The 27,565-nt window shown below is 47.5% G+C and overlaps 1 protein-coding gene across 2 annotated transcripts in view; it reads right to left on the reverse strand.

Annotated features, from left to right (window-relative positions):
- Window positions 1-741: 741 nt before the first annotated feature.
- Window positions 742-27,565, reverse strand: part of TAF1C (TATA-box binding protein associated factor, RNA polymerase I subunit C) — a 273,406-nt gene continuing 246,582 nt past the window's right edge. For both annotated transcript variants that reach the window (XM_069626742.1, XM_069626741.1), the window contains one exon: window positions 742-2,956. In XM_069626742.1, the coding sequence (XP_069482843.1) occupies window positions 1,353-2,956 (1,604 nt within the window). In that variant the 3' untranslated portion in view covers window positions 742-1,352. The remainder of the gene's footprint in view (window positions 2,957-27,565) is intronic.

Raw genomic sequence — 27,565 nt, forward strand, 5'->3', positions numbered from 1 at the left:
CACATATTCCTATTCTCAGCTTTCCTAGAGGATCTGCCATTGAAGCACAGAGCAGATAGAGATACCAGTCTTACCTCACATAGCCCTATTCTCAGCTATCCTAGCAGATCTGCTATTGTAGCACAGGGCAGATAGAGATCCCATAGTCTTACCTCACATATGCCTATTCTCAACTTTCCTAGCGGATCTGCTATTGAAGCACATGGCAGATATATATATATCCCAGTCTTACCTCACATATCCCTATTCTCAGCTTTCCTAGAGGATCTGCTATTGAAACACAGGGTAGATCGATATGCCAGTCTCACCTCACATATCCCTATTCTCAGCTTTCCTAGCGGATCTTCCATTGAAGCACAGGGTAGATAGATATGCCAGTCTTACCTCACATATCCCTATTCTCAGCTTTCCTATCGTATATGCCATTTGAAGCACAGGGCAGATAGATATCCCATAGTCTTACCTCACAAGTTTTTCTAAATTGACTCGCAGCAAACAAAAAAGCCGTAATTCCTACACATTGCACCCACCACTGACACAGATGAATCACACATTTGCTCATACTTACAAGGACAATATATCCCCTAGTGTGCAGCTCAAGAACCACTTTTACTATTTTATTTTACAGCTATTACTGGAGTGTATGGGGCTCTCAGGAAGCTAGAAAGCAAGCACGATGTTGGCACCATTGTCACGTATCCCACCCAACAATGCGTCCCAGCAAGAAAGGCAGTATTGATAGCCATTGGTGGAGGGTATTTAATCAAAGGCAGCATGATTATGCAGTGTCCCTGAATTCTAGTAAAGTACTTCACATTTCAACAGAGAACAGGTGCAAGCAATGAAGCCAGACAGACTCAACAGGTGTGGGTAAAATGCAGTCGGTAGTGTATTAAAAGCAGAAGATGCTAGTGCACATTGTTCTGAGGTAGAGAATAGAGAGGGGTAGGTTGGATCAAAAATAGCAACCCGATACAATGTCTGCAACAAAGGCACTCAAGGACACTCATCGGTCTACAATGAGAGAGAGGACATGTATAAATAAAAAGGACGAGGTGAGGATCTGGAATGGAGCGATTGTTGTGGAGCAGAGGTTAGCGAAAGAGCATTAACATTAGGACATTCTTTTGAGAAAGGGTTGGCGAGTCTCGGCTCACTTTACTCCATACGTGGTCATCAGGACCAAGACAGCACCTTCATTAAAGATCTAAGACATACAAAAATTGAGAAGGCAGAGAAAAGGTACATTACAACCAGGTAGGTCCACACTCCTTGGTGTTGCAACAACTAGTTTGGGTTTGGAACCCCTTATTGACTTCATTTTACTTCTGCAAAGAGAACAGATTCTCCATTCAAAAACCCATCCTCGGCTTCTTCTTTGCCTGCAACCTGGGCAGTTCCCTCTTAGATGATGGGCGTGGAGCTTGTGGCTCCCAATCCTGCGACTGCCCTCTTGAAAAGGACAAAGGCATTGAAGAGCTTCCTTCATCCACAGACAAAGACAGAATGTCATCCGTGGGCTCCGTATGTGAAGGCACAGAGAAGAAATCTTGGACCGTCTTTCTCCTCTCCCTTGGAATTCCCCGGTCACGCAGAGCTTGCGAGGAGATTAACTGTGAGGATGAAACCATATTTGAAAGTGTTCCTGCAGCGTCACTCGAGTGACCCTCTGCCTTTCTTACAGTAGGTGTTAATGGGAGAGAACTAGACATTGATATATGGCACCCTTCACCAACTATGTCCTGAAGTCTTTCTCTACTTTCTACTATACATCTGGCATGCTCCTCCACCACTGCGGAGGAACAGGCCTTCTGCAAAGGGAGCGTTGGTTCATCCAAGCAGTCATAGGATGCTGGTTTACCAGTAGATTTAAGAATGGAACTTGGGATGAAACCTTTAGTAACGGGCAATGACAAGGACGAAGAGTCAATTTCATGAACACTTACAGGTTTATCTGCCTGTGAAAGACCTTCAGGCTGAGACAGTTCGCCAGTCGACCAATCAGAAGGTTCACTTAAATCAAATATATCAGAGGTGAAGCTGCCGGAAGATGCAAAACTATCAGAATAGCTTTGACGGCTTGCTGACCGTGCCTGCTTCTGTCGTCTTCTCTTCTCCCTGAGAGCTTTGATCTTTATGTCCTGGTTAAGACCCAACTTATCTTTCCACCACTCATCCCAACTGCCTTCCCAAGAGGCTGTCAGACGTTGGCTAACATCATCCCGCCAGTCTTTCGTCTGGACGGCTTCCGGCAAGGCTATGATTTCAAGAGGTTCTAAGCTATCTTGCAGGATAGTTTGCTGTTCCTTCATAGCATCCCTGAGGCGCTGCCTTGCCTGTTGGTACGATAGATCCCCCGCTACCGACTCACTCAGCTCTTTGGTGTTGAAAAGTTTCTTGCATATAAAGGTGGGACGCATTCCTGGACGATGCTCATCACCACTCGATCTTTTCTGGCCCCTGAGGAATGCTCTCATCCACCGCTTGCAGAGGACTTTGGCTGCTGAGCTCAAGACAGGAACCGCACTTGGCGCAGAGCTGTCAGCGCTGCAATTTCCCTGGTGATGCTTATTAAGAATATTTTGCCCACGACTCTCCTCTGCATAGTGAGCATCACTGTCCTCCCACTCATTCATGGAAGTGGAAAGCCACAGCTGCTCACAGTCACTAGGAAACACTTGTAAGTCTAGGGGTGGAGCTTGCTTTTCCTCACCATGGCTACCATGTTCCAGATATTCTGTTGGACTCGCTGGATCCTGGCACGTGTCTTCTGCAGCGGGTTCTAGTGTTGAGGGACGCTGGCTTTCTAGATCTATGATTACGGATTGACCAAGTAGGCAATCATTGGGCGGTTTGCTCTCGTGCACCAATTCCTGATAGAACAAATCCCCAGCTTCTGAGAGCTGAAACACCAACAGTGAATCACATCTCTGCTTCTGAAAGGCTGCAGTTAAACCTGGGAAGAGAGAATTGTAGAGGAAGAGTGTCAGAGATAGAAGATATAGGACATGGAAGAAAGTACCATCTTTATTTATAAAAGTCTACAAGACTTTATATACAAGCAACCACATGATTCAAAGAAAAGAAATGCAGTCATCAATCTAAGATGCAAAGACAACTTCAGAAAACAGATACAAGGGGAGTATCCAGGTAAAGACGAAACAGTTTACATAGTGCATGCATCCACCCACTCTAGTTATCAAGCTAGTCTACTATCCCCTTAATGTATTCCCAATGAACTAGCAATTTCAAGTCATCAAGTCATCACCAGTCATGAAGTGCTCCCAAAGTGTTGGAAGAGGGACCTTCATGGCATTATAATTACCATAGGCAATAAGGATGTTTCTACGTATAAGCTTGAGACTGTTGCAATCAATTAACAGATGTTTAGGGGATTCAATGATCCTTTCACCACACAACCTGCAAAGCTGTTCCATTATTTGGCTATTTAGCCTTGCCCTTGAGATTTCCAGAGATTCTACTAGGTTAAACGTGATTTTAATGTACTGCCCTACAATGTTAATTGGAAAAGGAGGTTAAATATGCCGGAAGATCCAGGCGATTCATTCTAGACTGTACATAAGGACCAGTGTTTATTTATGTATTTATTACATTTGGTTACACACCCAGACCCTCAGGTATCACAGCGTAGATGACTTAAATCTTAGATTTGCATGAGCATATACAGGTAGGGATATAGAGACATTGAAGATAACTTGTGAATTTTAGCATGGTTACATGGATACTTTTACTTAAGTCCAAGTTCGTTAGTACTTGTTGAACAAGCAAGTTTTTAATAGTTTCATTAAACTTCGGGAAGGAAATTTAGTTACACAGATGCGGTGGGAGCGAATTCCAGATAAAAAGGGGGCTGCTATGGGGAAGCTAGCGTTACCTGCTCTGGTCGTGGTGAAGCGAGGGACATGGAGATGTGTAATGGTGTTCGATATGAGTGTGGTCTTGCGTGTAATGCTGCGGTTAAGGTAGATGGGGGCAGCGTCAGAGATGCATTTGTGAGTTGTAGTTAGTGTTTTATGCAGGATTCTCGCTTGTACTGGGAGCCAGTGAGCGTCTCTTCTGTGTTGCAAGATGTGCTTTCTTCTGTTGATGCCTAGTGCTGCTCTGTGAGCTTTATTTTGTAGGAGTTGGAGTTTGGATAAGTTTATTTTTGAGGTGCCTAACAATAGAATGTTGCAATAATCAATTTTTGCTAAGATGCGGGCTCTGGCAAGTGTCAAGCAATTTTCAGCAGAGAGTAGGGGCCTGCTTAGGGTGATATTAGCAGTGTAGGCCATTAAGGAAGCTAGGGCGCTGATATGGTTGTGAATAGTGAGGTTGGAGTCAAGATATACTCCTAAAGTTTTTAGTTTATGAGAAATGGTAATTGGTGTACCGTCTACGACTAGGGCGGTGAAATCTGGGTGGAGTTTGCTTAGTCTGGCTGGGGAGCTGACTATGAGGATCTCAGTTTTCTCTCCGTTTAGGCAGAGGCTGTTATTGGCCATCCAGTTTTGGAAGTGGGAGTAGATTTTATTGATGCACTCCGTATCCTGTTCCAAGTTGCCTGTGATAGCAATCAATATCTGAGTATAATCGGCAAAGTTTGTGTAAATTACTCCCAGAGCATCCAGTGCTACGAAGAGTAATTTGGTATAGGCATTGTATAGTGTAGGGGAGAGGCAGGACCCTTGCGGTACTCCCAAAGGTACTGGGATGGGATTGGCTGCAACTTTCCCTAGGGTGACTCTAGATGTGCGATCAGAGTGGAAGGATTTTATCCAGGAGGTGGCCCTCTTAGAGAAGTGGAAGTTGGTGGTTAAGGTTTGGCAGAGTTTGTCATGGTCAACCAGATTGAACGCACCTGAGATGTCTAGGAGTAATAAAATACAGTTTGCCCGAGTCTCTAATGGCGTCCATTAGACTGGGAAAAGGAGGTTAAATATGCCGTAAGATCCAGGCGATTCATTCTAGACTGTACATACAGACCAGTGTTAACCCTAGTCGAAAGGTTTACCAATGCAAGTTCATAGTCATATGATTCAATTGCCATTTCTTTTAAACCTTTATTAAGTACTCGGTATCACAGATGATAGGCACATCGTACTTTTACTGAAATATACAACACAGCTACGCTTTGAATATAGCTTCATATCACAGTTGCCAAGAGAGGAGCAAAAGACCCCAGTACACACTACTCAACGATCAGGAAGGCCCATCAAGCGTCGCATAACTATACATGCAGCTGTGCATTATTCAGTAGATACAGTCTAAAAGCTGGCCAAATGTCCATTGATAGGGGTGAGGGACAGCCAGCATTCCCCCCATGTTCCCCCTGTAGCCAATGCTCTTTATTAGGAGCTCCTTGGGGAGTTTAGCACAATAAAGTACATCTTTTTGCTAACATTAAACAGATTTAACAGCTGGCGCGTTCACCCAGAAGCCTGTTAATATTTCCCAAACATACATGTAAGTGGCGTGGGCTGCAGGTGAACCCTAGTAATATTTCCGAGCGTAGTACAAACATCTTCCCAATATGTGGTCACATTGTGACAGCACCATAACATATGCATGTAGGTAGATTCATCTGCACAACATCTAGGGCACCCCCCTGCAAAATCCTGAAAACAGACGCCTTCTGGAAGGAGAATAGTGCCACCTATTCAGTATTTTAAATTGGATGAGAAGGAAGCGGTCAGAGCACACAGACTACCACATATCATCCGTATCATCAACGTTAAGGGCCCTGGCCCATTTGGCCGGAGTGTTACAAAGACTAGCAAGAGTTAATGCTAAAATGAGTTTATAGAGAGAGGACAACATGTCTACCGTCCCCTTCGCTCACTATATATGAAAGGCAAGGATCATTGACTGGTTATGCAGGGAAGTTTGGTCATTTAAATAGGAATAATTTGCACAGCCTTCCATACAACAGCAACCGCAGAGGGTTCCGCTGAAGATCGGATATGGTCTCTGCAATGGTTAGGAAACACCCATCCACATATATGTCCACTACTTGCAGTCTGCCCAAACTTTTGCAAGCCCCACATCCTGTGTGGGTGGACTAGCCTGACAGTCCCACAGTGCCATTACCCTACAGTACGGGTGTTGTACATTCATAATATGAAATATCTTCTTCCACGCCCCAACCGTAGCTCCCACTGGGTCAAAGCGACAATCAGCAATGTACTTGGGGGAGAGCATTAAGGATCGGACATCCCAGTGGCCACTAGCCTTTCCCTCCACAAGGACATGCAGGTAAGTAGTGTCTGACGCAAACCACTGGGCAGCATATTCAGCTTGTGCTACAATACAGTAAAGCTTGAAATCCAGAGCCATGAATCCCCTTTATCTTATGGCTTAGTCATCGCGGACCACTTCATGTGACCTGCCCCAGAGTGCCACATACATTTCAAAATGAGCAAATCCAACTCCTGAAAAACAGGCTTACCAGGCCATATGGGATTGTTTGAGAAAAAGTACGATGATTTTGGGAGTACAATAATTTTCAGCACAGAGACCCTGTCTGCTATAATGGGGGGTATGGCAAGCCACTGCTGCACTTTCCTCACCTGCTGATCAAGGTATATACCACGATTGCGCTCCTATAGGGACTCCCACATGGTCAAGATCTTAACCCCAAAGTTTGTTAAAGCATTCAGGGTCCGGGCAAAATCACTTGTACCAGTCAGCCTAGTAGTGGATGGCGTTAACGAGAACAGTTCTGATTTAGATCTATTTACCCACAGGCCTGAGTATGCGCCAAACTCATCCACATTCTGCATGATAGGTTAAGATTATCAATATACTACGATATTATCAGCATATAAAGAGATGACATTGGTCACCCCATGAATTCTGACCAACTTGTGCGCATGCTTGGCTCGAACCATGTCTGTCAGAGGTTCCATAATAATGCAAAAAATAAGGGAGACAACAGCCATCCCTGTCGAGTGCCTTTCCCCATCTGTATCGGGTTAGATACTGTGCCATTAGTAAGGACCTTGACCAATGGCTCTGTGTATAGAAGGCGAACATGGGATATATTTTGAGGGCCGAATTCACAGTGTTGCAGCACACCATACATATGTTACCCACAATACCAAATCTAACGCTGTTTGAGCATCCAGAGAGGCTAAAACAGCTTGTACATCAGGTATTATCTACACAATTACATTAAACACCCCGCTTATATTCAAGCTAGCTGACCGCCCAGGAATTAATCCACACTGATCAGGATGTGTAATACAGTGCATATATGACAGGGGCCTATTAGCTAATACCTTGGCAAATATCTTAATATCCAAATGTATCAATGATAATGGCCGGTAGGAGCCTCACTCATGCCCAGGCTTGGAAGGTTTCAATAGCATAGGAATGACCGCCTATCTCATGATAGACAGGAGAATATGCGGCACACAATCCTCACTCCATACCTCTAGTAGGTGCTTGCTAAGCATGAGTTTGAAGTGTTTGTCCATTTTGTGCTGAGACCATATGATCGAGGGGCTTGCCACAGGGGGGGGTCCTCGATTACCTTGGATGTTCATTGAGTGCTATAGGTAGGTCCAATAGCTCTGAAGTGTCACCAGATAATTGCTTAAATTACAAGCTGTCCAAAAAGTAATCTCAGACATGTGTCCTGTTGGGTGTATAGTGTAGTGTATAACTCCTCAAACACTTTATTGATCTCCGTGCACGTATACACCACGCTACCATCTGGGTCCTTGATGCATGGGATTCCACCGTCCCCTCTCTCCTGTCTTACTATTCTTGCCAATAACCTCCCCGAACACTCCCCTTCGCTATACTTGCGAACTCCTGCCGTGGTGTCCCCAAATATTTGGGTTCCCTATTCGGGTTGACACAGAATTTCTCTAGCACCTCCCCAATGAGACATAGCTTGTCCAAGGTGGGGTCCGCAGAGTAATCCATTTCCAGCTGGCGCAATTCAGCCTCACTGTTGTGTATATCTCTATGAATCGATTCCACTACCCCAAACTCCACGGACATCGCAAAACCCCCAACAAACACTTTAAAAATGTGATGTAGGGTGCCAGCCTCCCACATTGTACCCAAATTGATCTTGTATATTGTTATGGACGGTAGTGGCAAATGTGACATCATACAATGCTAGTGATTTAAACCTACAGTAACACCTGTGTTGCCCCTACTGGGCAAGAACCAAGCAAACCAATATGGGAGCGTGATCAGAATTGGTCCGTGGCAGTATAGTGGCCGAAGTGACAGTGTCCAAGAGGGCAAGAGATAGAAGCCACAGGTCAATTCTAGAGGATGAGTCATGGAATGTGGAGCAATAAGTGTATTCACGCTTCCTTGGATGTTGTGCGCACCATTTATCATTCAGGTGTAGATCGGACATACCATCCAACAGTACACGAGTTGACTGCCTGGCACGGCGGAGACGACCCAGAGTGATCCCATACATCGTCTAAGATCATATTAAAATCTCCCCCCATAATATTGGCATCTATGGGAACGAATTCGTGTAAAATTGGGGATCGTTAATATTAGGCCCGTAGGTATTGATCAAAATCTCCTTGCCCTCAATTCTATCATAAACCACCACATAGCGGCCTTGAGGATCAGCATTAGTCTTAATGTGTCAAAACATGAGGCGTCTATGTATCAAGATCATCACCCACCTTGAATGAGTAGAATAAGATGTGTAGGAGCCATGCTCCTCTATCCCCATCCCTCCCCCCATGTATGTGCGTGTTAGGTAAGAACTGCTGCGTCACACTGTGCGAGACAACACAAGACTTATCTACTTGGTATTAGGTAACCCACCTTTTAACATAGGTCTGCACTATAGAAGTTGGTAGCATGACTGAGCAGTCAGGCCTATCTCAAGCGGGGTAAATGTGAGCGGTAGAGCTGTACAGATGAAATCGGTCAATACAAGTAACCAAGTAACCCTTATACGCTCAAGGTTGCAGTTCTAAATATTTATTTACACATTAGTTTTAGTTAAGCATTGTTTAAAAAAGGCAATTGTTTGTAACAGTCATTCATACTATCATACTTTGGAATCACTTTACAAAGTCAAAGTTGGTGAATACTCTTTGGGTATGCTAGTACATTTCTCCTACACCCTGAAGTGACTTCAATAACAAGGATAGCATTGCATTTATCTTAAATACCAATATACTTTTTTTTAGACTCTGGGTTTCAGGAAGGAAGGATTGGGGAAATAGAAAGGTTAGAACATACTTATAATGTGAAGATATTTTGAATCATGTAATGAAATCTAGGTAAGCCTTTCCCAGCAGTAAAAGTGTTCAACAAATTACAACCTATGAGGGACAAGCAATGCCAAAGTCAATGGATTCAGAAAAATGCGTTTAGGGAGCTAGGACAGCCAAAGTCAAGTCAATTGGACCAAGTCGATAGTTCTGGTACACTTCTTGGAGAAAGTCTTTCACAAAGTCAGATAGTTCAAGAAAATCACTACATGAACTGTCAAGCCTTTGCAAGGGGAGTTGAAATCAACTCAAAAAGGTAAGCCAGTGCACTTCAAGTGAGCCAGCACAACTTATGGCAATAAGTTAAGTACCCAAAGCCCCCACAGTACCTCTAGTTTGAAGAAAGTTTTCCAGCTGGATTCTGTCTTGCTACAGCCAAGCAGACCCTTGTCAAGAGGGAAGATGTCTGGCGGGCTCCTGCCACAGTACTCAGGAGGGGACGTCGTCAGCTACGGATTTTCCTTGATTCAGCGGCACTTTGTGGTTTTAGTGCCTCGCAAACAGCACTGATGCAGAACGGTTACCTTCGGTTGGAGTTTCCTTACTCCCTCGGTCCAGCACTCTAATGAGGATACTATGGATCAGGGTTTCCTGCTTATGGAGTCTCCTTAGGAGGCTCCTGGAGCTTTTGACCGTATTCGTTCCGCGGAAGACGTTGCACTCGATAATGGACACTCGACCCCTGGCACTGGGCTTCTGCAGCACTGGAGAGGCACAGCAGGTCAGGGGTTGCACCAAAGTGGAGTTTGTGTCAGGGCTAGTTGGTCCCACCAGCCCAAGGGGAGAAGTCGTTCCACCCGGAGCTTCTCTGTCGATTTGAAAAAGGAGGTCAGCACAGCTTCACTGGGCACTTTGAGGTCCAGGGGGCTGTAGAGGGCTTATCTTCACGGTTTCCTCTTCAGATGTTTCTTCCAGTGGTCGACTCTGCCTGAAGTCTCAAGAAGCATGCCCTTTAAGCTTGTTCTCATTTATTCACAGCCCTAGGCTGTTTACCCAGCAGGGTGGCTGTCCTTCCAGGAAAGCCAGTCGGTCAATCAGGTCTGGTTTCATACAGGCACACCTAGAGACAAAAGAAAGACAGAGGCGTTTCGGGCCTCTCCCTCACTTCCTGTCCTTCGAGACACACTGGAGCAAGGGGTGGGCTTCAGGACTGAAGCCTACCAAAGTCAAGACAAACAAAGTGTTCAAACCGGTCAACGCACAGCGTAAAACCCAAGAAAGACATCATAAACAGAAAATGGCGAAAAAAGAAACGGGGCCATTTTGACAAAATGGTTTCCCATGGGTGCTGTACAGCAGCTGAGGGTTCAGCCTGCGGTAAAAACACACAATGGCAGTAAAAAGTAAACATTGCCACCAGCCATTTAAAGTAGTAACGGTAACAACAAATGTTACATGACAAAGTAGGATCTCCCCCCAGCACTCCACACAAGAGGGTGTGTGCTGGTCCTACAAAGTAAAAAGGTAAGTAAGATCAATTTCACCGTACTATTCTTGGGAACAGTAGTTTACCCAAGAAAAGGTATTTAAAACTGAGGGTGCTGTGCGTAACTATGCAAAAAGCAGACGTCTATGGAGTTTGTCAGACTCCAAAACAGTGAAAACATAAAATCCTGGTCAGGGTAAAACACAGGCGTGAGTAAAATGTTCAACTCACTCATGAGTTAAAATGAAAAATTCCTAAATCCAGCAAAAGAGCTGGGGGTTTCTAAGGTGGGAGGAAATTAGCACAAAAATGAAAATTCTCCCTATATCTGTAGCGTCCATTACCTGGAATAGGACCCCAATTTTGTGACGCTCAATGTACACCATTAGCTTCTGCATTTTAACAACATTACCCCTTCCCAGAACATGCCAGCTCATGCACATTACCTCATTCCCCAGTCACTTAATACACAAGCCACATTGATTCATAGGATCCACCAGTCCCCGTCTCCCCTCCATGCCATAATTCTGTACCATGCTGATACATTCCTGTCTGCAACCACAGAGTATGATTTGTCCCTCCCTTCCACTAGAATAATTCCAGTAATGTAAACAACTCGCCTCCCCCTCCAACAAACATTCGCCATTAGCAACTTAGCTTGGGGTAAGCCGTAGGAGGCATATGTGCCACTGCATCAACTTCATGAAGCAACATACTATCAAGTATGTCAACCAATGCACCTTAAATAACTTGTTACACAGTTCTCAGCAGCGCACTTCACATCTCTTTTTGGCGAGCATGTGCCTGTTCTCAGTAAAGGCGGTAGCTTCTTTGGGCAAAGTAAAGAAGTAGGTCTTGTTATGAAAAGGGAAACACACTGCAGGATACATCATTGAGTATTGGATAGATCTGCCTCTCAGTAACTTCTTCCCCCCATTAAATGACTTGCGTTCCTGCTGGACAGCAACCGAATAGTCTGTATATATATAGACCCTGTTGCATCCAAGGTGTAGCCCGCCCTTGTCCCTGGTTGCCCGCAGGATAGCGTCCCGGTCTTTGTAGTTTAGGAACCTGGCAATAATGGGACAGGGCACTGCGCCCGGCATAGAAGGGGCTGCGAGTGCCCTATGGGCCCTATGCTCCACTTGAAAGAAAGGGGACATGTTGATAATGTATATCCAATCTTCTCGGCAAACTGTTCCCCATTACCCTCCCACCCCCATTGGGCCTTCTGGAACCCTCAGCAGGCGTATACTGTTACGACAAGACCGTGATTCAAGATGGAGACACTTTCTATGCGTGGCCTTGACTGCCTTATTTTATGGTGTCCAGTTCATGCTTCATTGCAGTCACATCATCTTCAAATAAACACCACTCATTTCTGATTCAGTAATACGGCCAGCTTATTATTAAGGGCATTAATATTCATGTTGAATATCATCCAATTTGGTGTTGACAACGGAGAAACCCTCCATCAACATGGAGGGAATTTTCTGCATGTCTGAGGATTGACGGCGTCAGGCGGGTGGACGGCGTCCAGAGAGGCCCCATGACCAGGAGCCCTCTGTGTCGCCTTGGTGTAGGTACCCTTACTGCCCTGCGCATTTTACAGTTTTCTTACCTTCAGACATGTGGGCCCACACCAGAAGGCAATTCAGGTAAGGGGGAGACCTAGCAGCAATGCGGCCCGTCAGCAGTGGGGGGGGAGGGAGTTTATACAATATTCCTCTCAGCAGGAGAGTTAAAGGAGCGAAACCTCCACAACCAAACAATGCTGGAGATGGACAGCACCCCAGGTAGGAGGAGGATACTCCTTTCCCCCTTACACCTCTGCCACAAACAGCCCCGGGGTCTCACCACCTCAGCATCCGGCCACAGAGGTTTCCCATGGTAAGGAGAGAGGCCGAGTCCGTCATCCCCATGCCCTAGGCCTCCAGCACGGCCTCAAAGGATACAGGCGGGGCTCTCCCACCCCGCGGTGCTGCTCACCAGCATGACAGGTAGCACCCTAGCAGACCACAGAGGCCGGAAGACCTACTCCATTCTGATCAGGCAGTCGCAGCGTGCTCTGAAGTCATGCAACGGGGCAGCGCCATCCAGGATCTCTGGGAGGGATTTTGCTTGCTGAATGCTCTGTATTGAAAGGTGCAGGCGGAGTTCAGGCGGCTCAAGGCACAGAGCTTCAAATGGGCACAACAACGCCCCCCCAGGATACTCTTCAATTACTTTTTTAAATTGTTTTTTTAATCAAAATCCTGACTGCTTTTTGCAACTGAAGTAGGTAAGCATGAGCACCACTGTCGCTTTGTAGAGTACATGTAATCTATACAACTGCCTTTTAGGAAAGTACTTTGTGTGCTGTAACCTTGTGTCAATATCGTTAGCATGCTGCCAGTCAAAGTGTTGAAAAAGTTCTAATATAAAATAAGACAGTGTACGATCAAGGCTGTACTCTCTACAGAGGGCAAGTTCAAGGTAGACATAATCAATAGGGGTCATAACCGGCAATATAAGAAGTGTTTTTAGGCATTTACTTTCAAGAATGTCGAGATCAATACGATGGGCGTATATTCAAATTTCCACCTGTAAGTAATTATGGGTAAGATGTTAGCCCGATAGACTTTAATTATTGAATTTACCTGCCAGGTTTATACAAAAATATTATAAGTGCACTTAGTTGCTGTCTGACAATTGTCTGTATGTTAATTAATTGAGGACACCAATTTAGTCTATTATGACAGAGACACTTCTAGGTAGATACAAGCTCCACCCTCTGTTTTGCTTAGTGTCCACCTGATGGATTTCGGCTTAGATTTGCTGGGCACGGAAGCCATGATCTTAGTTTTTCAATGCTTATTTTTAGACCATTATTGCTTAGTAAGTTCTGTTGCTCTTGGAACCCATTGGGTGTGCAGTCCATGATTACCAAGTCATCCGCGTACACCAGCCATTATATGGCGGTAGCTCTACTTTTGGGGGCGGGAGGGAGAACTGTTTCAGAATTTAGGGTCATCAGGAGATCCGTCAAATATCGATTGAATAATATGGATGCCAATATGCAGTTCTGTTTGAACCCAGTGTAAATTGGCACCAGTCAGTTACTGCACCTTATTGATTTAGCTGTATTTTGACCCTAGTGTTGTGTAGGACTATTATCATTTTAAATAAAGCTGCTGGAATATTCCAGTTTTGGAGTTTGTGCCATAACAGCCCTCACAGGACCACCTCAAAAACTGAACTGAAGTCTCTATAAAATGCATATGTAGGCTGTCGACATGCGTTCTAAACCCTCTGAACAACAGTAACTGAAGTCAAAATGTTACATACAGTGCTCAAATATTTGCTGAAGCAGGTTTTAGTTTAAGTTAAGATATCGCTTTCATCAATTCATGCATTCAGTTTCTGCAAGCTTATGCAGGCAAAGATCTTAGCCGGCGCGTCCAACATAGCAAGAATTCTAGAATTGCACAGATTCATGCGTGGACCTTTCTTATGCACAGGAACTATGAAGCGGTCAGTTCAAAAATGAGGGAGAGAGTCAATAGCGCTGATCATATTAAATAATGCAATGCTTCTACTGACGAGAGTGGGATTAATTTTCAGTAGAACGCTACACACGCCATCAGGGCCTGGCGCACGTGAGGGTTTAATACTTTTGATGTTAGAGTCAATTTGATTTACCAAAAGGAAGTAATCACATCTTTAGTTTCATCATTGTAACCTTCGGAAGGTTTCAAAAGTCATTGTTGTTCCTGATGTGCTTAACTCGGTCTTCCTGAGAAGCTCCATTTAAAAAGTGGGCAGTCTTGTTAGTACTGTTTATGATGTTCCAAAAAGTATGCTTGTACCTAGAATTGGAGCTCATAGCTAAAGATTGCCAAAGCTCTTAGTCAGGGTGTCTTAAGTGTGCCCTCAACCATTTCTGATGTATAGCTTTCCTAGCCTAATCCCAGTCACTCCACTTATAATGTACAATCACACGAACATCTCGCATCATCAGCCTTTTTGCTGGTTGAATTTCTTTGATAAATCAGCGTTTAGGGTTCCTATTAGTACTGGTAACCCTAACGGAACCCTTTACTCCTTCATTTGTTATTGAGCAGTTACTTATGTTGGATATCGTCTGCTCAAATTATTTTATAACGACCACGGCAGAATGATCAACATCCGTGTGGAAGAACGATTCAAAGCTGGTGACCAGTTCCCATAAGGCATGAAAACTCCAACTCTTACTATAGACATGTGCTACGTATGTTGGTAGCATAGATAGAGCAGCCAGGTCCATTTTAAGAGGGCTGTAGGAAGGTACAAAGAACTTGTGGCATACATATGGTCCAAAGAAACACTTACACACTCATGTATTGTAAAAATAAAGGTTTATTCATATATACACACACAGGCAAAGAGAATTCTTAAGAAGGGTAAACACCATTAGAAAAACCAACACAATGGTTATGGTAGAAAACCAAAGCATGAATCACATTTAGAAGAGCAGTGCAGGCCAAAGTGAGCACAACCTAGCAATACCCATTTAGAATGGCAGAATTCTATTCATTGGAAGTAAAACCACATTAGAATAAGATTAGGCAATTCAAGGTGAGCAGACCCTATTGGTAGTACACTGTTACTTTTTCAGTTCTGAAAATAATATAGTTGCACCAACTTCACTTTTCAGAAAAACAGTTGTAAGGTAAGCAATAACTTGTGAATTACATTTCAGAGGGGCCGTGTGCACTTCATGGATAAGTAAGAACTCAGGATACACATTTGGAATAGCAATAAGTTATTCAAGGTGAGTAAAATCCTATTGGTAATCAGATCTTACACTATTTCTATTACAGGAATATGCAGTTATACCCATTTTAGTTTTCGGAATAGTGGAACACAATTCTAAGGTAAGCAAGAACTCTAGACCTTTCAGAAAGCCAGTAAGCAGTTAATGGTAAGCAAAACCTAATGTTACACATTAAGAATGGCATTAAGCTATTCAAGGTGAGAAAACCCGTATTGGTAGCAAACCCTTACACTTATTCTATTTCAGGAATGTATAGGCACACCAATGTTACACACAATTCAAAAGGCAAGTAAATCACTGTTTACTTTTCAGAAGGGCAGTAAGCAACTCAAAGGTAAGTAATACATTTGTGATGTATTCTGTTTCAGGAATTAAAATGACACACTAACACATAGCAAGTAAGTACTTTGCAACACTTGTTATTTCTCTGCAGAGGCCTTGTACTTTGGAGTCCTTCCCTATTCTAGGGATGAGTGTTCTCAGAAGCAAAGGGGTGGTCCAAGAGCCAGCAAGTCAGGATAAGGCAGAACAGAAGGAAAGTCGGTGTTCCAGTGGATTTCTCGTTAGACAAGTTAAGTATCAGTTTGTAGAAGTGTTCAGGGACTTCCTAGAAGGCTCCCTATATGTATTCCATCGTTGGGCCTGAGCGAACTGTATGGCTGAACTCCCAACTACACAAATCACCCCCTTAGCCACACAGGAGCGACACAAGACATTAGGGTAAGTATTACCCTAAGCCACACAGTACCTCAGCAGTGAAGAGCTTACAGACGGATGCCTTCACGATGCAGCAGCACAGGACCCGGTCTCTGGATTATTGGTTGTGGTGATGAAAGACAGGACAATGGAAGGGAATTTGTAGCAGCTGTGGACTGAAAAAGCTCCCAACAAAGGATTCTTCGGTGCTTCTCGTGGCTCTGATTTCGGCGGCCTTTTCAAGGTATTAGATGAAGACTGTCGCCGCTTCTCGGATTCTCCTCGCTATATTGGTCCAGCACACTGGCGAGGGGACATCGAGGAGTGGAATCATGTCTCTGAAGGTTCAGCAGGAGTCCAGCAAAGTTTCAGCGATATTTGTTCTTCGAAAGATATTGCGCAGCACTCCAGGCTATTGGCGGTTAGCTGCTCAGGAAGGTCACAGCTCGTCGTGAGATGGTGGGAAATGCAGGCCTTCTTAAGACTGATTGGTCCCATCAGACTATGGGTCGGAGTAATGGTCTTCGGGACTCCTCTGTCGCAAGGAAGAAGGGGCAGCACAGGCAGCGGTTACACAGCAGGCATCTCCGGTCGCTGAAAGTAGCTACAGCAGTCTTCTCCATCGGATTCAGCTTCAGTGGTCAATTTGTTTTCAGCTTCCAGATCCAGGCCAGATATACAGGAACCCACATACATACATACTCTGCAAACTCTCCCTGCAGTTTACAGAAAGCGGTGGGGGGCTGTCCAATCAGGACAACCCCCAGTGGGGACTGGATTCTCTCAGGCACACCAGACAACAAAGGTGAGCAAGTTTCGGACTCCTCCCTCACTTACTGTCTTCATAGACACTCTGGGTCCCCGGCGGGCTACACAAAGTGTTCCCGGCCGCAGACAAACGTACAACCAGGACCTCCCCCACTCAGGAGGGCAAAAGGAGGACCAAGAAAGGACAAGCACACTAAAAAAGGCAAAAAAGAAAGAAGCCACCATTCTAGCACACAGGTGACCCTGCTGTGTATTACTGCGGCTGTAATGACAGCACGAGAGTAAAAATCACGTAAAAGTCAGTAAAATCTCTCTATATACCCTTGAAAACATGTGTAAGGCAAGGTAGGTAAATAATTAACAGGAAAATGACAGTACCAGTGAGAAAGGGGATACCAGGTATCTCCTAGGCACTCCACCCAAGTCACACTGGGGACTGTACAAAGGATTAAACTGATTCTTCTACCCCTGGGAACATTGGTTCACACAAGGAACAAAGAAGCCCAAGGGGCTCCCCAGCAACACTGCACAGGTGGTGTGGTGTGATACAATAACAAAATGTAGATGCCCAAAAATGTATAGGAAAGTATAGATTCAAAATAAGGTATGGAGAGTCAGAGAAAAGATGAGTGGGGGAAAAAGGTTCCTATTCACTCAGGAACATAGGAAAATAATTCACAAGTCAAGTAGAAAGTGCTGGGGGTCCCACATGTGAAGGTGAATTGGCAAATGTATGTAAATCTAACCTAGCAATGAATAGCGTGAATATTTGCCTTTTGTAAATTGACTGGGTTCCAGCTAACCTGGTTCAGACTGGGATTGACATTGACTTTACCTATAGTGTCTAGATTGTGGGTGGGATCTTCCATATTCAGGGTGGCGTGTAGTGGACCGTGATCACTTTCTTCTCTTATCACCCTCATATCCAAAACATAAGGTAGAATGTGATGAGTGACAAAGACATAGTCAACACCCCATTGGGTCTCCCCGGGTTAGTCCATTCAGCATGGTGAAGATAAGCCCACCCAAGGCCCTTTTGATTTGTATGTTGGCATATGGGCATAGATGTAGGGGGTCAGTTCTGGAAAGCTCCAGGTCTGGGGGGAATCTTCGCATTATAGTCTGCATACCATTATTGGCATGTGCTTAATATATTTAATTAAAACTTGTTCCATGGTTTTCAAAATATTCAAATGTTTGCCATAGGACGGGTGATTGTAGGTGTTAACAGAGCCTTAAAGGAGTCAGCAGGCCGACGCCATTCAATAGTTCCCACTAAAACGAAATCAGTGCTAAATTCTTATTTCTTGACTTGGAAGGGGATAGAGACACTTAGAATCAAACTCCCCTTAGGGCTACTTTTCGGGCCCTTGGTCGCAGGCATTTGAACAGTTTATCTACCATCAATGCCCAAATGATTCACCAGCCAAGGCTCCTGCAGAGCCCCATACTAAAGTTAGAGAGCCCTCCTAATAACCCATCGTGTACGGTGCAACACAGAAGACCTTATATGTTCTATTAGAGAATAGTTAAGGTTCAGTTGGGGTCTTTTTGACAGGTGGTTGAAGCAGCATGGGGGGCCATTGCAGGGTCTCATGATCAATCGAATTCTCAAAGCGATCTGCAAGCGGACCTTGCGTGTTCCTTGGCCATCTGGAGTAATAGTAATGTTTTCATTGTTCTACATTCTAAATGGGTCAGTAGATGAGTGCTGCCACGCTAAAGAATACATAGTTTATTTTTATTTATTTATTTTATTTTTGCATATCTGGCAGCGCACAAAGCTCTTGGGCATCTAGGCGCTAGTTACAGGGAGAGATAAACAGTACAGGATAAGGCAGTTACAAGTTACATATGAGGCATGGCAAGGTGATGGACATGACAGTGAGATCAAATGGGTACATTTAAGTGTTAGGAAGGTTCACACCGGAGAAGTCGCACCAGTGGGCTGGCGGCTACATCAGTTGTCTGCAATTAAGGCAAAATGGGGACATTGGAGTGCTACGACGGTGCAAAACCAGAGAAGCCGCACCAGTGGGATGGGGACTACATCGGATGTCTGCAATTAAAGCAAAATGGGGACATTCAAGTGTTCCAACAGTGCAGAACGGAAAAGCTGCACCCAGTGGGGCTGGGGGCTACGTCGGTGTGCAAGGGTATGCAGTGATTATAACAAATCACAAAATAACTAATACAATTACAACAAATCAAAAATAACTAATTTGGAAAAACCCTAAAAGAGTTTGGGAGTGGGAATAATGGTTTTGGGGGAAAGTATTAGGAACAAAAAAAAAGGGGCGATTGGGTGGGAGTAAGCCCCGCAAAAACAACGAAAAAGTAATTTGTTATTTTGGAATTTGCTATTATGGTATTAGTTTTAATGGGATTCGTTATTTTGGATTCAATAAAATCACATGCAACTGTGCAAGAGCATTATGAGGCATGGTCATGAATCGTGTCTGGAGTATGTTTTTTTATTGGTTTTCACAGCAAACATACAGTGCACCTCAACATGGTGCATAAAACCAAACAAATGACTAACTTCTCCAGCATGGGGTCTGGCATGGATTCACATGCTCATGAATATTCCCCGTCGTCAGGCCGGGATTCCTCGGTAAAGAAAAAAATCAGTATCAGTTTCGTTTCTGATCTGTCTTTCCCAGTAGTAACCAATCACTGGTCTCTGGGTCATACTGCCCCCAGCCAATGACTGCCCTCTCCCCAAGCCCCGCCTCTGGCAGCCATCATCAGATTTTTACCGCACGCTCAAGTGTTGGGAGTCCTCGTGTTTAGCTCTCGAGCTTTTGCTGCGTTTTCGTGCTTTTTCAAGGAGAATTTCTCATTTTTCGGTCAAATAGAGCCTCAAGCTCTACCGTCTCTACATCCGAGTAACGGGGATCCGTGTTGGATTTTTCTACGCCCCTCAAGGGTGAAGATTTCGTCGAGTTACGCTTCTTGGAGGAGTACAGAAGTTTCTGGGCCTACCCAAAATTGGCCCAGGAGAAAGGAAGCTCGACGCCCGGAAAGCTGTTTAGGGTTTGCCCTGGATGCCAGCTGCAGAATGTGTTCAAGGAGGACGAGCACTCGAAATGTCTCTACTGCCTTCATGAGGACAAAACGCACGTGGAGAAGGACTATGCGTTTTGCAGGAACATGTCGGAACGGACCATCAGGGACCGACACCTTCGTCTCTCCAACTGGCTGGAAGGAAAGAGCCCGTCAGGTGAGAAGAAGAAGAAGAAGTCTGAGCGGTCTTCTAAGTCCTGTGAGGGCGCCCCGGCGACGGGGGGGCCCAACAGAAGGCAAAGCACTGCGAGTCTGCGGGCACCGGTAGCGCCGAACGGTCGGGCTCCTCGGCTGCCAGGCAGGGCGCACCCTCTCCAGCGCCATCAACCACGAGCCAACGCTCTGGCTCAAGGAAGAGGAAGGCCAAGAACCCGGCGAAGCTTCTGGAGAGGTCCTGGTCAAGCTTGAAGGATCCGGCCGAGCGGGAGCGAGGCAGTGACCCTCCCCCCAAGGTGAAGGCCACAGGCCCACACAAGGTGGTAAAGGCCTTCATTCACCCGGCCAAGGCCTCTATCGAGGAAGTTGCGGATGCCCTGGCGCAGCCTGTGGAGGCTACACCAGTGGAGGCGACCTCGGGGCCCAGAGTCTCCCTGCTTCCGCGGAGGGAAGCCTCTTTCAGACCCATCGAAAAGACCCCTGTGAAGTCCCCGGCGGAAAAAGAGGGGGGGTGGGCGGTGGCCATTGTGGACACGGACACAGCATCCGAGGAGGAGCTGGTAGAAGTCTTAGAGGGCCTCTACGAGGGCGTCAAAGAGGCCTGTTCCCACGGGAGGGATCCCGACGAAGTTGACGACGAGAGCGACGGCGGCACCGGCAAGGGTCCTAGTCACCCGTCGCTCCCGCCGCTTCCAGAGCCGCAGGATAACTCGGCGCCCATTTTGTTGGCGATACAATCCTTATGTTCGGAGATAAGGACGAGATTGCCCTTACCACCGACGGAGGATCCGGATCCAGGCAGGACGGAGGAGCCAGAGCCAGGCCCGGCGGGAACCCCCCCGAACAAGAGAAGACGGATCCATCCAGCCCGCCTACTCAACCTTTGCCCACGTCCCCCGTCCCTGGGGATGACACGGGAACGGACACAGGAACTACGGGAACCGACAATGGGACGGAGCTCCCATCGCCCCCAGCCCGGGCCTCCACGTCCAACGAGATCGGATCTTTCCATGCAATGATCGCCAGGGCATCTAGCTTTTTCAGCTCTGCCCCGTAGAGAAGAAGGAAGGTTTACTTTACCAACGGCGCAAGGCCAAGAGGAAAACAGTCCTCGCCGTGCCTCTGCTGGATGACATCTAGGGCGAGGGTCTCACCCTTCTCAAGAACCCGTCTACGACGCCTGCCAAGACGGATCGGTACAAGAAGAAGTACCGGGTCCCCGATGCGGCCCTTTTGTGCCTTAGGGCGCAACTGCCCCCTGACTGTCGTCTCAGCGGCGGCCAAGAAGAAAGCGGGGGTGGGGGGAGGGGAGGGACATCGGCTTCAACGTCAACTTCCCCGCCGGACGGCGAAGGAAAGAAGCTGGATGCAATGGGACGACGAGTTATCTCGTCGGCGGCAACAACGATTAAGGCTGCCAACGCCCTCGCGATCGTGGCCCGCTATGACAGGGAGTTATGGTACAAGATCGCCCCCCCCCCCCCCTGTTGGACTTCCTACCGGACGACAAGAGGGCCGAGGCCCTGTAGATCTTGCAAGAAGGCGAAGTGGCGTCGAACCACACCATTACGGTGGCAACGGACATTGCCGACACCGGTTTCCGCCAGCTAGGCAACAGCGTTTGCCTTAGACGAGGGTGGCTCAAGGCGACGGATTTCCACCAGGAAGTACAAGATTTTGGACATGCCGTTCGACGGGAACAATCTGTTTGGGAAAACAGTGACTGAGTCCCTCCAAGCCATCAAGGCGGACACGGAGACAGTTAAGGCCCTAGGTGTTCTCCGGCAACAAAGGCCGTCCTTTCGGGGCACCGGAGGCAAGCAGGGTGCCTCCAAGGGATTCGGCGGTGGCTCGTCTGCGTACCCCCAAGCGGCCCGCTCCTCATTGCAGGAAACCTATAGAGGAAAAGGCAAGTTGGGTGGACCCCGCCATCGTCACCAGGGAGGCCAAGGCGGCAAGGCGTCCTCCAAGCAAGATTGAACAGACAGCGGTGTCGGGCCCCCACTGGAGCACCCCTGTGGGAAGCCGGCTGGTGAAGTTCGTCAGCGTGTGGGAGTCCATCTCCACCGACCGTTGGGTGCTGGACACATTAGCCCAGGGGCACGACCCTCGAATTTCTAAAAAAGTGTCCCCACATTCCACCCGTGGCCAGGAAGGAAAATCACATCCCTCAACTGCTATTGGAGGTAAGGGCGATGCTCAAAAAAGGTGCCATCGAGCTCGTCCTGAAGAGGCTCCAGAGTATACTCAAGGTACTTCCTCGTGAAAAAGAAGACAGGAGGATGGCACTCCATCCTGGACCTGCGACGACTGAACAAGTACATCAAGGCACAGAAGTTCCGGATGGTCACCCTCCAGCACGTGCTGGGACAGCTGGAGGAGGGTGATTTCCTGTCGTCGTTGGATTTGGAGGATGCGTACTTCCACATCCCCATTCTAAAAGTACACGAAAGTTCCTCAGGTTCGTGGTCCAAGGACGGCACTACCAGTTCAAGGCCCTCCCGTTCGGATTGAAGTCGGCACCCAGGGTGTTCACCAAGTGCCTCGCACCGGTGGCGGCGCGGCTGCGCCTGCAGGGGATCCACGTCTACCCCTACCTGGACGACTGGCTCATCCGAGCAAGGACAAGGGAGCTCGCCGTAGATCACACAGCGAAGACCGTCCAGCTGCTCACGGACCTGGGATTCTCCATCAACTTTCCCAAATCCCACCTGGTCCCGTCGCAAGTCGCACTGTTTCTGGGAGCCAAGTTCGACACAGTGGCGCGTCTGGCCTCGCCGTCGGAGGAAAGGACGAAGGCCATCCTGGGCAAGGTGCAGCGTCTGCTGGCCACAACGCCCGCTGGATGCAAACGACGGGCAGCTTCGAGGACAGGATCCCGCTCAACGAGACCTTCTGACGAGCGATCCGGTGGTGGGGCACCTGCGCTCATCTGACGGCAGGCACAGACTTTCAGACCCCATCTCACCAGATAACGGTGACGACAGATGCCTCCCTGCAAAGGTGGGGAGCGCACACCGGAGAACTTCACGCGAGAGGCCTTTGGCTCCCGGAGGAGAAGCCGCTCCACATCAACATCCTGGAGCTCCGTGCAGTGTTCTGGGCCCTCAGGTCCTTTCTCCTGTCCCTCAAGGGCCAGGTGGTGAGAATCTTCACTGACAACACCACCACGATGTTCTACATCCGGAAGCAGGGAGGAACCAGATCTCCAGCCCTCTCCAAGGAAGCCCAGGATCTGTGGCATTGGGCCGTCGCCCAAGGGATGTTTCTGGTGCCCTTTAATCTGGCAGGGATAAAGAACACCATCGCCGACTCACTCAGCAGGGAGCTGCGCTCGTGCCACGAGTGGGAACTACGTCAGGATCAAGTGGATCGACTCTTCCAAAGATGGGGAAAACCGCAGAACGACCTGTTCGCGACAGCGACAAACTCCAAGTGCCAGAGGTTCGCCAGCAGGTTTCCCCAGCCGAGGAGCATGGGTGATGCTTTCTCGTTCCCCTGGGACGGCCTGTCCTATATGCGTTCCCTCCGTTGCCATTGCTGCTCCGACTCGTCAACCAGCTCAAGAGGTCCCGGTGCAGGATGATCCTCGTCGCACCGGCGTCGCCGAGGCAGATCTGGTTCCCAGACCTTCTGGACTTGTCAGCGTCCCCACCAGTCAAGCTGCAGACGGACTCGGATCTTCTCTCCAGAGGAGGAGGCGCCATACTTCATCACGACCCGGAGTCGCTGAACTTGCAGGCCTGGCTCCTGCAGAACTAGAGTTTGGAGGGTACGATATCCCGGCTGACTGTAGAGAGGTTCTTGCAAAGGCCAGGGCGTCACTCTCAAGTGCTACGGACATAAGTGGAAGAGGTTCTCTGTCTGGTGCCGTGCACAGAAGATTAACCCTCTATGGGTTACAGCCCCTCAAGTGCTGCCATACCTACAGTCGCTGGCCAAGGCTGGACTGGCTCACGCCTCCATCAAGATACATCTGGCTGCAATCTCCCGATACACCAGAACCACAGGACGGGCGTCCTTGTGGTCCCATTGCCTGGTGAAGGAATTTATGAAGGGACTGTTCCGATCTTTCCCGCCGGTGAAGGCCCCTGCCCCGGCGTGGGAGCTCAATGTGGTGCTGACCAGGCTCATGGGGGCGCCATTTGAGCCCCTGCATTAGGCACCGTTGAAGTTCCTGTCATGGAAGACTGCGTTTCCTGTGGCCATCACCTCTGCATGACGAGTGGGAGAGATCCAGGCCCTATCCTGCAAGCCTCCATACTTGACTTTTCACGACATGAGGGTGGTGCTGAGGTCGCACCCCTCCTTTATGCCCAAGGTGCCGTCGGACTTCCACCTCAATGAGCCCTTGGTGTTACCCGTTTTCTTCCCGTCGCCTTCGTCGCCGGCTGAAAGGAATTTGCACTCGCTGGATGTGGCTAGAGCGCTGAAGTTCTACGTGGAGTGCACAAAGAGTTTTCAGAAGACATCACAGCTATTTGTGAACTTTGGACCTGTGAACCGAAGGAAGGCTCTCTCGAAGGCTTCCATTTCCAGATGGCTCTTCGGCTGCATCATGCACTGTCATCGGTTGGCAAACCGGCCGTTGCCTGGCCGTCCGAGAGCCCATTCGACCAGAGCTATCGCCGCTATCACAGCATTCTTGTCTGGTGTGACCCTGCTGGACATCTGTAGGGCTGCTACGTGGAGGTCGATGCACACCTTCATGAGATTCTACTGCGTCAACCGGGAGGAGTCCAGGGTCGGCCAAGCAGTGCTGCACTACCTGTTCGCCTAAGGTGAGCCTGGTGAGGAGGTAAGAATTGCTTAATGTTGAGTTGTTGATGTAATGCTTAATGTTGAGCCTTTGCCACCTCCCGTTGGTTATGCATGTGTGTACTGCTATGTATTCTTATATTCATGAGCATATGAATCCATGCCAGACCCCATGCTGGAGAAGGAACAAGTTACTTACCTGTAACTGTTATTCTCCAGCATGGGTCTGGCATGGATTCACATGCGAACCTTCCCTCCTACCCCTCTGCGGCTCTTCACTTGGTCATACTGCCACTTTGCGTGCTACCAAATCTGAGGATGGCTGCCAGAGGCGGGGCTTAGGGAGAGGGCAGTCATTGGCTACTACTGGGAAAACAGATCAGAAACGAAACTGATACTGATTTTTTCTTTACCGAGGATTCCCGGCCTGACAACAGGGAATATTCATGAGCATGTGAATCCATGCCAGACCCATGCTGGAGAACAGTTACAGGTAAGTAACTTATTCCTTACCCCCCTCCCTCCACACCCCTCTAGTCTCTCGCAATCCACAACATCCTTCTTCTAGTTGATGATTGTCACATCTCCTTCGCCATCTAGGGAGCTATTTGTTTCCGGTTCCACAAGTCCTGAGCTCGTTGATGAAGCAACCAGGTGTAGCCAAGCTGCCAGCGTCTCAGCTTCCCTCTTCACCCCCTCTACACAAAGCTTCCCTCCATACCACCATTTCCACACTTGGTTTCGCTCTTTGGACTTCCAACCCATTGCTATCCTGCGCTTTGCTAAGATATAAGCCAGATCGTTGAGTTTGCTCACATGCTTAAGTTTGCGTGGTCTTGGGAATTCCCCCACCATGCATGCCGACAGAGTGTCCACTTCTAATCTAATCCCCTTGTTAGCCAGCTGGTTCGCCACTTCTTCCCAGTATCTTGCTATTTCTAGGCATGCTCAGAACATGTGTACCATCCCCGCATCTCCCCCCCGACCCCCACATTTCGGGCAATTCTGTGTAGCTGCATTTGCGAACTAATTTTTTCGGGGGTCATGCATGCTCTGTGGATAATATATAGCTGAATCTGCTGTAGTCTGAAATTCCTTTACACTTTCTTATGGTATCTCTGCATACTCACCCATGATCCATCACTTATAATCTCCCCACCTTCCTCTTCCCAGTCCCGCCTTATCTGAACCACCTCTTTTCCTACCTTGGACATCATTATTTCATAAATTCGGGAGATCTCATTGCCACCTTCTGACACTGCCTGAAATGTTTCTTATAGCAACATCCGGCTGTTGGGTCAGTTCTATCTCCGACTATGTCTTCCTCACTAACGTCATCAGCCTAGCAGATGTAATATTGCCCACTGTGTAAGCCTGTGTCTTCCCTCAAGATATCAAACTCTAACCTTTCCCCCTCTTGCCATACATCTCCTATGGTTGTTACTCCCACTGGTTCCCAATATTCCCTGATGGTCTTCCTCAATTGTTCGTCTACACCTTTCAGTGTTACTAAGGGGACATGCGGGGAGCACGGTAGCAGGCTCCCCATCATTCTACAGGCTCTATGCCAGATCTTCCGTCCCAGGACCAACAATGTCGACCTCTTCCCCTTCGGAGGGTCGGCCACCCATAACCACTCATTCAGAAAATAAAGTCCACATTCCGCTTTCAGCAATCTGCATTCGGATGTAGTGTCCTCGGATAGCCATCTTGCTACATATTGAAGCTGGCCAGCCAGGTAGTACACTTCGAGGTTCAGATGGAAGTTTAAAGATACATTTATATGCGGTGTTCATGGACACAGGAGCATACCGTGATACTTGGTGGGGCAGCCGACTCTTCCGGCCACGACAGACCCAGACAGGGCTACAGAAAGTGGGCCTTGCATCCGGCATCGCCTGCCGGCTCCTCATGATTGGGCCATTAAAACTCATCAACGGCCTATCCAGTGATTGCAGAGGCAGGTCTGATGGTGTTTGCAGCCCAGGCAAGGCATTAGAAAATAAATGTGTTATTTTAAAAGGGAGCATATGCTCCGGATCATAGTATGGAGGGGCAGCAGAACCCACCATATGCTGGGCCTTCACCCCCTTGGTGGGGTCGTCTATGGTGTGGAAGGAAGGGCACCTAGCTGGTGTTGGCGCTGCTGGTTCGTCCATGAGCAGAGTGTCGGGGCAGTGGGATTAAGGCATTTGTAGAGGGGATGAGTAAACTGCAGTTCTCATCCCGCTTTGTACAAGATGTAGCCTTTGTGATCAAACAGTTGTAACGCCTTTTGTACAGCTCGGCATCATAAGTCATAACAAATGCTAATGTTGAGTACGTTTTGAAATGAAGTACATAGGTTGAGTATACAAACGCTAAGGTGGAGTATGTTTTGAAATGAAGTACAGAGGTTGAGTATACAAACGCTAAGGTGGAGTACGTTTTGAAATGAAGTACGGAGGTTGAGTATACAAATGCTAAGGTGGAGTAAGTTTTGAAATGAAGTACAGAGGTTGAGTATACAAACGCTAAGGTGGAGTAAGTTTTGAAATGAAGTACAGAGGTCGAGTATAGAGCCCTCCAATTGTTCTGCTATTGCAAGGTCTTCTGAGGTCACTGTCCATGTACTACTATGAAGTAGCAACAGAACTG

Source organism: Ambystoma mexicanum, chromosome 6p (assembly GCF_040938575.1).
Source record: "Ambystoma mexicanum isolate Mex_15411 chromosome 6p, UKY_AmexF1_1, whole genome shotgun sequence".
In the NCBI taxonomy this organism is placed as follows: Eukaryota; Metazoa; Chordata; class Amphibia; order Caudata; family Ambystomatidae; genus Ambystoma; species Ambystoma mexicanum.